The 12,662-nt window shown below is 37.4% G+C and overlaps 1 protein-coding gene across 2 annotated transcripts in view; it reads left to right on the top strand.

Moving 5' to 3' along the window:
- Positions 1-67: 67 nt before the first annotated feature.
- Positions 68-12,662, top strand: part of WDR35 (WD repeat domain 35) — a 67,627-nt gene continuing 55,032 nt past the window's right edge. The window contains exons 1-5 of one of the 2 annotated variants that reach the window (XM_025354807.1): positions 68-201; positions 913-1,030; positions 7,868-7,939; positions 9,623-9,715; positions 11,551-11,679. In XM_025354807.1, the coding sequence (XP_025210592.1) occupies positions 178-201; positions 913-1,030; positions 7,868-7,939; positions 9,623-9,715; positions 11,551-11,679 (436 nt within the window). In that variant the 5' untranslated portion in view covers positions 68-177. The remainder of the gene's footprint in view (positions 202-912; positions 1,031-7,867; positions 7,940-9,622; positions 9,716-11,550; positions 11,680-12,662) is intronic. The other variant, XM_025354808.1, reaches the window with a different exon arrangement.

Here is a 12,662-nt window from a genome sequence, read left to right as displayed (position 1 = left end):
CCCGGTGCGAGGGCGTCACCGGAAGTGCCCCGTGGAGCCCCGGATGCGACCGGGCAACATCGCGGTTGCCAGGGCGACGGGAGCTTCTCGCAGCTGCTGGTACTCCGGATTGGAAACGTAGAACCGTTACCTATCGAGGGCCTTAGCAGCCGTCGTGACCCTCTAGGGAATCCCACGATGTTCTTCTACCTGACCAAGAAAGTGAGTTTCCTGCGGGGCGTCCTCGTTTCCCCACCATTCCCGAAGCCTGCGGCGATTCCCGCTGCCTTCCAGAGGAGCCAGGCTGCTTCACCCGGTCCTGATCGTGGCTTCGCCATTCCGCGGCCATCCTTCCCGCCGGGTCCAGCCTCCGACCTCCTCCTGCGGTTCCCAGAGCCCCAGACAGACCTTGGCCGAGCCCGCTGCCGTCTCGTAGCTATCTCCCATTCCTGCCCCTGGCTAGGTCCTTTTGGGTGGCTGGAGGATAAGTCGCCCTGTGCTACTCTATCTTTCTTCCTCCACTTGTTGCTGATCCACGTGATTTAAACTCTTTGGATCACCACGAACCATTGGGCAAGAGAAGAGAAATAACAATAGGATAGCCTAAGTGTTGTGGGTAAAAAGGAAGAGGGACTGGTGGTATGGATTTATACCCGCTCCCCGCCCTCCCTTTAAAAAATCCATCCGGTGACTCTGGCGTTGGCTTCCTCCGCAGTCACTATCCTTCTCTTTTGTGCACTTCTTTCCCTCTTTCCCAAATGCTAGAGCCCGAGTCAGTTCAAGGGACCATGCCCATTTCACAACAGCTCGTTTTTTTCTGCAAGACCGCCCGTTTTTCTTCTTGGAAGATTTTCTTCAGCCGTCATCTCCTGCAGACTTATTTCCCACCTCCTTCGTGAAAAGTTGCTAGTGCGGCTATGGTTGCTTTTACAGATTTCCATTCCCAATAACGTGAAGCTGAAGTGTGTATCCTGGAACAAGGAACAAGGGTTCATAGCATGTGGTGGTGAAGATGGATTACTGAAAGTTTTGAAATTAGAGACGCAGACAGGTAAATGAATGCAAGCCCACATGTTTGAAATTGGTAGAAAATTGGCTAATGTTATTTGTTCATGCGATTTACTCATGGTATCTGTCAGTATGCAATTCTGATTATTTTAAAGGGAAAACCAACATTTTATGATGTTTTCTCTGGAGTATGTTTGCAATAAAGTTCAGAGAATGTGTAAACATCAGATGGTTTTTGCTGAGTTATTAATGGAGAATGAAAAATAAGGACGAATGAAAATAAGTCACTGTGTTATGCTATGTCTAATTATTGTACTATATTATTAGGAGTCTAATACAAATCCTGTGAGTCAACATTTCAGTAAGAAAATCTGGCGGATTATTTACAGGCCTATCCTTTCTGCTTATTAGATACATTAATAATTATTGACCTAGTGTCCAAGAACAGAAAATGGGATATGTTTTACAATTCTATTAGTGGATCCCTTGTTTTTGCAATTTGATTTCTTTCTTTATCTAGTTGTCTGGAATCACAGCAAACAGCTTCCTACTTCTTTAGCCCCCCAGTGCTGCACTAGATTGAAGATCTAGATAAGGCAATTAGGGTTAAATCTCTGCTCTGCCACAAGACTACTGAATGACTTTCAACAAGTGGCTAAGGATCTTACTACTTTAGTTTACTCTTCCATAAAATGAAAATGTAGGGGATTAAACTGCATTACATTTTTGGATTCCTTACAACATAGCTTCTCAAACTGTACTAGGTATAAGAATCACTGGAAGAGGTTATTAAGATGGATTTCATGCTCTACCCCCACACAGTGGACCCAGGATGGGGCCTGAGAATTTCCATTTCTAGTGAAGCTAAGTTGCTCGTCCTCAGACCCCACTTTGAATAGCATTACGTTACAGCTTTGAATGTGGTATGAATAATTTAAATACTCATTGACGATTTTCCATATACCAGATGTTTAACCTTCACAATCTTATTTGACTTCACAATAATCTTGGGCAGTAGGTATTCTAGGTGAAAAAATTGAGGCTCTGAGCAGTTAATAATTGCCCTAGGTCATGCAGCCAGTAAGTGGCAGAGCAAGGATGTGAAACTAAGTTTGTCTCACATTCAAGTCCTTGTTTTTAACCACTACACAGAGTGCTAGTGGACAGCCTAAGAAGAGTACCAATTAAAGTTTGGCTTATGCTGTTTTATAGTTCAATCTGTCAGTGCTTTAGTTTTTTAAAACTGTGTTAAAAGAAAGTTTTTCTCTGAAAAACTTTATATATATATATAAAGTTTGAAATATATATAAAGTTTATGTATAAAGTTTAAAATATATATAAAGTTTATATATTATATATAAAGTTTAAAAATATATAGTTTATATATAAATTCTTATATATAAAAATATATATATTTCTTAAATGTATCTATATGTATGCGTGTGTGTGTGTGTATATATATGTGTCTGTATATATACATACTTTTGCTTACAATATGTAGCAAGTTTTTGTTTTTGTTTTGCGACAGAGTCTCACTCTGTCGCCCAGGCTGGAGTGCAGTGGTGCGATCTCTGCTCACTGCAAGCTCCGCCTCCCGGGTTCACGCCATTCTCCTGCCTCAGCCTCCCAAGTAGCTGGGACTACAGGCGTCCGCCAGAAGGCTTGGCTAATTTTTTGTATTTTTAGTAGAGACGGGGTTTCACCGTGTTAGCCAGGATGGTCTCAATCTCCTGACCTCGTGATCCGCCCGCCTCGGCTTCCCAAAGTGTTGGGATTACAGGCTTGAGCCATTGTGCCCGGCCCGCAAGTTTTAACTTATATTAAGAAATGCATTCATTTTGTTTAACATTGAAGGCTTTTTTTAAAAACAAACTTCTTTTTCTTCTCTAACCTTTTGATAAGCTGTGGCTAGAGTATTCTTTGAAATTAGTGAGCAAGATGGGAAATCGATTCTTCGGAGGTTTGGAAAATGGAGTAAAGTATTTGTTTTCGAACTTAATGATTATGAATTGTACTGAAAGAAATAAATATGAGGAATATGGCTGCGAGATTCTAACAAGATCAGTATATTGTATTTAATACAAATAATGTTGATTCAGCAGATCCCTCCAGTAACTATCCTAGATCTTGCATGCCTGCTTTATATCAAGCACTGTGTTGTGCTAAAGATGCAACATTTTAAGTATAATGTTTTGTATCTTGGGTACAGCAATATAATACAGGAATCCTCTACATCAATAAATCATCTTATATGACACCATTTTTAATGTCTATTTAGTATTTCATTATATTGGTATTAATATATCATAATTTGCTTAACCAATTCTAGTATTGGACATTTAGATGCCTCCACATTTTTACTATTAAAGCAACTATATCTTTGTATCCAAATCTTTGCATAAATTGTTAATACTTTCTAGGATAAATCTCTAGAAATGGCATTCACTAGATCAAAGAGTGTGTACATTTATACAGGTTCCTAATATGTACATTTATACAGTTTCCTAATATGTGTACGCAAATTACCCTCCAGAAAGTTTGCACCAAGTTGCATTTCCAGTTTTCAGTCCCCTGCTCTAGAAGGAAAGGAATTAGAACCAGCAATCCATCTTTTTATATCAGGTTTATTTCTCTCACAGGCCAGCTTCCAGTGTTTTGCTGGAGCCCATCTCCCTTCACCTTCTCAGGTACCTCTCTTCCAATTTATCCTCTCTCTCTCCTTTCAGTATCAGTCCTCTCTCCTTTTCTCTCCCTCACCAGTGACTTTCATGTTCTAAATCTAATGGACAGCTTTTATTGACTCATCAGGATTTGACTTGAAACATTATTTTTCAAGACAAGAGAATTCAGAATGTTTAAGTTATTGTTATATTTAGGCATACTACTTTTCTCTCCTTCTCTGGTCAGTCCTCAGTCTCTTTGCTAGATTTCCCTCTTCTATTAGAATTCCTGAGAACTTGCTTGTGGGCTCTCTATTCACTTGCTCTATTTATTCTTTCATTCTCATGCCCTTAAATGCCATCTGTGGTATGAGGTGAAGAGCCCCACATTTATATCTCCAGCCCAGTCCTGATTTTTCAGATGTAGGTGTCTCCACTGGAGTTTTTCACAGGTATCTCATACTTACTGTGTTCAAAACTGAACTCTTGATATTCTTCCAAATCTCATTCAATTGTCTCCATTTCAGCAAATGTCTCAGTTTCACTCATTTGCTCAAGCTGGAAATCTTCTCTTTTCTTCCGTTAACAACATCTGCATCAGCATTCCTGTTGCTTTTGTCTCCAAAGTGTATCTTGAACCCATCCTTTCCTTTGTCTCCCCTGCTCCCTCTATAGCTCCAGCTACCATCATCCCTCACCTGGTCTATTGTGAGAGTCAGTTTCCCTCCTTCCATTGTCTCTGGCTTCCTCTTAGTTGTTCTTGACACTCTAGCCAGTGTCAGGTTTTTTGGTTTTTTGTTTTGTTTTTTGAGATGGGATCTCCCTCTGTTGCCCAGGCTGGAGTGTAGTGGTGCGATCTCGGCTCATTGCAACTTCCACCTCCCGGGTTCAAGTGATTCTCCTGTCTCAGCCTCCTGAGTAGCTGGGATTACAGGCGCGTGCCACCACGCCCAGCTAATTTTTTTTTCTTTTTTTGTTTTAGTAGAGACAGAGTTTCACCAGGTTAGCCAGGATGGTCTTGATCTCCTGACCTCAAGTGATCAGCCCACCTCGGCCTCCTAAAGTGCTGAGATTACAGGCATGAGCCACCACGCCCGGTCCTTATTTTTTCTTCTTTTAAAGGGACCAGATTGTGTCATTTCCTTGCCAAAAGGAATTTTAAGGGCTGACAGTCTGGGTTGGAGCTGCTTGTGGTAGGGTTTGAGGGTAATGGTCCTGGGTGGGAACTGCTTGTGGTAGGGTTTGAGGGTGATGGCCCTGGATGGGAGCTGCTTGTGGTAGGGTTTGTGGGTGATGGCCCTGGATGGGAGCTGCTTGTGCTTGTGGTAGGGTTTGAGGGTGATGGCCCTGGGTGGGAGCTGCTTGTGGTAGGGTTTGAGGGTAATGGTCCTGGGTGGGAGCTGCTTGTGGTAGGGTTTGAGGGTGATGGTCCTGGGTGGGAGCTGCTTGTGGTAGGGTTTGAGGGTGATGACTCTGGGTTGGAGTTGCTTGTGGTAAGGTTTGAGGGTGATGACCCTGACTAGGATTGAGGTGGCATTTCTTGCTTTTCCTGCTATGACTGCCAAGGCCTCATCCTCTCATCCTCATGAGAGGAAATAGCCCTGGAAGCCAACATTTCCATCACAGAAAAAGTATATAGGGCCATGCAAGCCAACTGTAGCTGACTGTGCAGTCCTCCAGTACCTGCAGGCATTGACATTGCCTCAACTTTCCAATATGCCCAGGACAACAAAATTTACCAGAAATCTCAGGTAAGGTGTCCTTAGTTAGACCCAGGGGTGCATACAGAGTCCTTTGCAGTCAGTCATTCACACAGAGAAGCAAGGCAACCAGGTGATCCTGCCAGAAAGTCTGGCGAATGTGGTACCATCTCTTTCTCAGAATTGTATTATCCCTATGTGTTGCAAAACAATCTTCTGTATATTTTGATTATAGGTTTCAAGCTTATTTTGCAGCACATAACAGGAATTTCTGTTGAAATTGGGCTGCTGACAACTTTTATGAATGCAAACAAAAGCATTGTCAGTCACGCTTTTCTAAGAGAAAGACTTTCAAAGATTTAGTGTGTTTGGTTATTGGTGTTATTAGCATGATCTTCTGTTCTTCTGTATCATACCTTTTATTTTCAGTTGCGTTATTATACCTTAATTTTTTAAAAGCCTTCTTTGGACTTTTTGATGTACTTTGAATTGTTGGAATAACTGATTTCATTCTGAAATTTCTTTACATGAGTTTAAAATGCTTTATTTTATTGGTGACTTATTTGATCATGCCTTTTAAATCTAAGGATTACTATTATGTGCTTTTAGAAGATTAATGTTAGTATTACCAGATTTTTGTTCACGTACCAGTTTGGTTTCATTACCTTATTGGCTATCTGGAGTCTAGTAATGTAACTGGATGGAATCTTGGGATATTAATCCTGGCTTTACTCTACATCATTTAAAACTTTTGGCCTTTTTATGGACATCTGAGAACTTTCGGGTGGGTTTTATGAATATTTTTTACATGATCAAGTTATGGAGTTGCTTCCAGCAAGAGACCTTTTCAGATGTGGATGATATTTGTCCAATGTATCAAGCTGAATTTCAAAGCCTATTCTTAACTGTCAGCATGTATTTTGCCAAGAATATGCTACCTTATGGTCTAACAGAGGGAAAACATGGATGGTTAATCTAAATCGCATATCACCCATTTCACTTAGTTAGGTTATAGTGACATCAGAATATGTGTGTATATATATATTATATATATATGCATCAGAATGGATTTTTCAGTTCTAGAAGTTAAGAAAAATGTTTCCACCAAATATTTTAGAATATTATAATGATGTTTAAGTATGTTGTACAATTTTTAAAAGATTAAATGAGTGAAAGAACCCTATGTTAAAAAATTTATGTTCAACCTAATGTGTGTGTCAGCAACATTTATTCTATCTTGACAGATGATTGCATTGTTAAACTGTACATGTGTACTCTTGTGTTACCAAAACAACTGGGTCATTGGAACTAGTGATTTTAGAGGAAATTAGGTATTGTTTCCTGACAGTGTTTTCAGAATAAAGGGTATTTTTCATAATATTTTAAGATACTCGTTATCTGAAAGTAGAATTTTCTTTAGCATTGGTATAATTCCCATCCTCACAAATTCTTAAGATTTTCATAAAATTTGTAATTTAAATGAAAATTTTAAATGCTATGTTTTATGTGTAACAGATTTCTAAGCCAAGATTAATTTATTGAGATGACATTTTAATATTATTCTCTGTAGTATGGTTAGTACATTTTTAAGATATCTTTAGAGGTTTTCATTGCACTTTGGATAAAATCTAAAATTCTTATTTTCTACAAATACTTCATAATTTTTCTTGTGCCTATCACTCCAGCCCTGTTTGATGCAATTTTCTCCCCTGTTCATCCACATAGGCCTTCTTAGATTTTGTCAAGGGCTCTAGGCGTCTACCTCAGAGCCTTTACATTGCTGTGTCCTAGCCTGGAATACTCCCCTTCTTTCTCTACCTTTCCTGGCTGTCTCCAGTTTACCTCTCAGTCTCAGCTTAAATACCAATTCTTCTGATAGCCTTCCCTGGTTCCCCATCAATCTAAATTAAGTCACTTCTGCTACTATTTCTTATTATTCTTTCACATTCCCAGTTTATAGTTACATTTATGTGTGTGTGAGTATGTATTTAATATTGGTCCCTCACACTGTAAGCTCTGAGGAGAAAGGGGAAATGACTGTTTTGTTTATCATTTTATATGTAGAACCTTTTATAATGCATAGCACAGTGTACACATTCAATAAATATTTGTTGAATGAACGAATAAATGAGTGAATATAAGATTCTGTGTAATCTAGCAAAAACCCATTTTCAAAGTCTATGCTGTTTTGATCCCTTGTAAGCTGTAGAGTTTGCAATCTGTAGGCCATAAATATTTCTATTTGTGGTCTTTTGGAAAGGCATAAAAAGCAGTGATGATTATTAATATATGTAATGTATGAGTAAACAATGTTCATTTATGTATTTTGCTTTATTTTACCAGAATGTCTTTGCAAGGGGTATGTGTTATTGTTTATGTTTATACCATGAGAAAAATAGATCAGAATGAGGCATACTTAGAGAAATGATTAATACTGCCCAGGAATACAAAAAGAGTCAAAATCTTATAATATGTCACTTTTATATGTTTATCATAGTAGTTTGTTTTGTTTTGTTTTAGATGATGCAAAATTGAGGGGCCTTGCAGCCCCCAGTAACCTTTCTATGAATCAGACTCTTGAAGGTCATAATGGTGAGTCATGCAATTTCTTTTAAGTCATGTTTGAGTGGTATTTAGACATTTAGGAAGTTTCTACTTAATGCAGAAATGTCAACATTTTAAATAATGGTAATATTTAAAGTACAGATGCTCTTTGAGTTATGATGGGGATATGTTCCAGTAAACCCATTGTAAGTTGAAAATGTATTTAATACACCTAACCTACTGAACGTCATAGCTTTGCCTAGTTTACCTTAAATGTGCCCAGAAAACACTAGCCTACAGTTGGGCACAATCATCTGACATAAAACCTATTTTATAATAAAATGTTGAATATCTTATGTAATTTATTGATTTCTGTATTGAAAGTGAAAAACAGAGTAGTTGTATGGGCAATCGAAGTACGTTTTCTACTGAATGCGCATTGCATTCCCACCACTGAGAAGCCATTTAAGTAGTACCATTGTAAGTTGGGAGCTGTTTGTAATCATTTCTGTTGAGACATAAGTAATACAATGTAGAGTCATTCAACTTTTACGTGATTAAACAACATCTTAAATAAATCTAGAAGAAAGTAGCTGTTATTTTATATATTGAAAATACTCCTGTCTATGGATGTTATATATATAATCCTTTTTAGAATCTGTCCTATGATTCCAGATTAAAGGAGACTGAAGAGACTGGGCGTAGTGGCTCACACCTATAGTTCAAGCACTTTGGGAGGCCAAAGTGGGAGGATTGCATGAGGCTAGGATTTTGGAACCACCCTGGGCAACATAATGAGACCCTGTTTCTACAAAAAATAAAAAAAAACTAACCAGGTGTGGCGCTGTGCACCTGTAGTCCCAGGTACTCAGGAGGCTGAGGTGGGAGGATCCCTTGAGGTCAGGAGTTTGAGGCTGCATTGAGCCACGATTGTGCCACTGCATTCCAGCCTTGGTGACAGGGCAAGATCTTGTCTCAAGAAAAAAAAAAGACTAAAGATTGAGACGTATAACATATAAATGCATTGTATAATCCTAGATTGGATCTTGGAATGAGAAAAACAAGTGTCTATAAAGGACATTATTTAGACAATTGATAAACTTTGTATATGGACTGTGAGTTAGATAATAGTATATCAGTGTTAAACTTCCTAATTTGTAATATGGTTATGGAAGAGAATGTCTTTATTTTTAGGACATGTACACTAAAGTATTTATGGATTAAAAAATTAAAAGTCATCAATTATTCACGTACCCTGGAGGTTTTAGATATGCTCAAGAGTGTTTTATTAATAGAATGGAAAACAGGGGTGAGGGGTGGGCAGAAGAGAGATTATGGGACATATCTACCAAAAATGATAAAAATTTCCTAAACAAGTACCTAATATTGTGTCCTTTGGACATCATTATTTTTGGGAGTCAGGCCAATTGGGTAAACCATGCTTGTATTTGTTTCTGTCATCAGGTATATGGTAGTTCTTGCAGCTCGCCATGTTAGGTGTCTTCACTGGGATGAAATAGGGATAGATATGACAAACAGTATTATGCATTGTTATAGAAAATTAGTGATATCAATAACTGCATCCTATGAATAGGTTTTAAGGAATATTAAAGACTAATTATCTGTGCAGGAACCATATTGATTTTAATATGATCTTGGTGTTTATATAAAAGTATAAATTTGAAATCAATTGTAACCTTTAAGTTTCTAAATTGTTTTATTATGTTCTAGGTTCTGTTCAAGTTGTAACATGGAATGAGCAGTATCAGAAGTTGACTACCAGTGATGAAAACGGGCTTATCATTGTATGGATGTTATATAAAGGTATATATTACTAGGAGAGCTTATTTAATTTTTCACATGTTGGCATCTAGCTTACAGTATTTGGATGGATAAACAAAATCTCCAAAATAGACCCCTTTTACTAACAACAGGAGTTCATCCTGACTGCACAGTGGTAATATTTCTGGATTTATTGCTACCTACTTTTCACTTTTTTTTTTTTTAACTTTAACCCTGTTATTAAGAAAGTGAATTAGGTGATTGTTGGCTATCTCCAAAATGAAGTTAGACTCTTAGCAGAAGAATAGCTTCTACTTCAGATAGCTCTTTTTTTTCCCCCAGATTTCCAATAAGAATTACTTCCTAGGTAGTTCCAGTTTATAATTACATTTATGTGTATGTAAGTGTGTATTTAATATTGGTCCTGAGTAGACTGTAAGCTCTGAGGGGAAAGGGGAAATGACTGTTTGTTCATCGTTTTATATGTAGAACCTTTTATAATACATAGCACAGTGTACACGTTCAATAAATGTTTGTTGAATGAATGAATAAATGAGTGGCTAGAGTTATCTCAGTAGATGAAAACACATTTAGTAAGAAGTCAAAGGGAATAATTCATTTCCTGCATGGGCCAGTTAGTTTCCTTTTCTTTTATGGATACAGATTTTATCTCAACTCTGACTACTGGTTCACGGTTTGTGCCTCTTGTTTACAACAGAAAGGGAGGGTAAAAGAAGGATTAACTTAGATATACCACTTTTACGAGAAAAACAGCTCATCATACATGTTCTCCTGAGGCCTGTAGCCATCATCTTCAAAAGGGAAGGGTGCCTTAGTTCATGTGTGCTGTTTTGAAACTTTATGTGTGCTGTTTTGAAAAGTTCATGTGTGCTGTTTTAAATGGCAGGGCATACCATTTAAAAAGTCTTCATTAAAGATATACTATAATACTTTAATTTTTAAAAAAGTGTGTGTATGTGTGTGTGTAGGGGATAGAACGTGAAAGTTCAGTGGATTGGAGTAAACTTTGTTTCCAAGGTAGGTCTTCAGGTCTTCTCTGGGTCTCAGTCTGGATTCTGTTACCCTGCTCTGACCAGTTATTCCAAATTACATGATTATTTTCTTGGCTGCAGGCCAGAGTTTCCTATGTTGGTATGTCAAAAAGCTTTTAAGAAAAACAAAAACCGAATAACCTATTTTTTTTGCCTGTAATTTGGTTATGCTAAAAGACAAGTTACATCTCATTCCTACCCTGCATACAACTAGAATATTTTTGTCATTCAGCATTAGAGATGTGGTATCACTAATGTAATATAAACTGATTAGAATTTTTTCAAGCAGGCTTACTTAGGGTTTTACCTAATATGCTGTGTGTTTTTTGGCTTCATTCTCTTTGTGATGGTAACTAATATGCTGTATTTAATATGCTCGTAATTATTCATTGGAGAGTTTATGTGTACATATAAAGTTATTGTTACTTGGAGTTTTTTTCTTGGTTATGATTTGAACCATATTGTTCAAGTGGGAAAAGTTAGGCTTTCAGAAGAAGCAGTAGTTTTGGCTCTGAAAAAGCAAATTAAGTTTATTTTTTAATTGACAGAAAGAAAGAGACAGGGAAAGAAAGAAAGAGGAAACAAAGGATGGGCATTTATTATGTTTTCTGTGATAATCTTTGAAGCAGTTATCAGTTAAGCCCAAGTTAATTTTTCATTGTGTTTTTGTTGGATTTGGAAGTTTTATAGTTTAATGTCTCGGGTTGTAGAAAACTTTGCAGTTATTTATCCCACGGTGTACTTTACAGATTGCTTTCAATTCTTAAGTACTATTTAATAGATGTGAAAGTTTTGACTTATAATTTTTTAAATTTGTGAAAACAGGCTCTTGGTATGAGGAGATGATCAACAATCGAAATAAATCAGTTGTTCGCAGTATGAGCTGGAATGCTGATGGACAGAAGATCTGCATTGTATATGAAGATGGGGCTGTGATAGTTGGTTCAGTGGATGGTAATGCATTGATTGGACATAGAACTAAGATCAATATCTGGCTGACAATTTTCTTCTTTAGAGATTTAAGTTAGTTATCATATGTTAACATTCTGATTGAAAAATAGACATAAAAAGAAAATATTTGATATACAATTTGATGACGTTCAAGAACTGTTCTTTGGTTTTAACCATCTGTTTTTATGTATATTCAAGGAAAAAAGTCTATTTTTTATTTTCTACAGTGGCATTGAAAAAAGTGAATTAACTTTTCAGCATTATTTTAAACATGTCTGCCTTATTATGTAATTTCTCTTTATATTGGTTAGTCTGTACAAATACATAGACCTTAGTTTCAAAAAGTCTGTGGTCATTTTTATTAGAACTGAACATGTCATTGTTGGTTGTAGTTTATAGCCTTAAAAACCCACATTTTTCAAATTCTAGTAATAGATAAAACTGGGTCTTCTGAGAGTCTGCACCTTTGTTTAATTTGAAACTCTGTAGAGGAATAATATATTTTAAAATCATTTTTATTTTCTCTCTCGCGTGCGTGCGCTCTCTCTCTCTCTCTGTGTGTGTGTGTGTATGTATGTGTAACTTCATGTATTCAACAAATGTTTCTGAGAGCCTATAAAGCAACAGCTATCATTTTAGGAACTGAGAGTACAGCAATGACCAGACCTAGATTAGGAGAGATGGATAAGTAACCAAGAAATTACAATACCCTGTGATAAGCGCTAAGATGGGGAAAATACAGGAGCATGTAGAAGTGGCCACCTAATGCAGACTTGGAGGGATCAGGAAAGGCTTCCTGGAGGAAGTGATGCTGATGCTGAGGCATTAGCCACAAGGTAGATTGGTGTGTAGAATGTCTCAGCCCTAAGAAATAGCATTTGAGGAGGTCCAGAGGAGTTGCACTTAGCTATGTTTGGGCCATTGAAAAAAGTTGATTATCAGTAGGGTATGATACTAAAGGTGAAGAGTATTATGCAGTAAATCTA

Source organism: Theropithecus gelada, chromosome 13 (assembly GCF_003255815.1).
Source record: "Theropithecus gelada isolate Dixy chromosome 13, Tgel_1.0, whole genome shotgun sequence".
Classification (NCBI taxonomy): domain Eukaryota; kingdom Metazoa; phylum Chordata; class Mammalia; order Primates; family Cercopithecidae; genus Theropithecus; species Theropithecus gelada.
The sequence above is the reverse complement of the archived record's forward strand: the minus strand, read 5'-3'. Positions and strand labels throughout refer to the sequence as shown.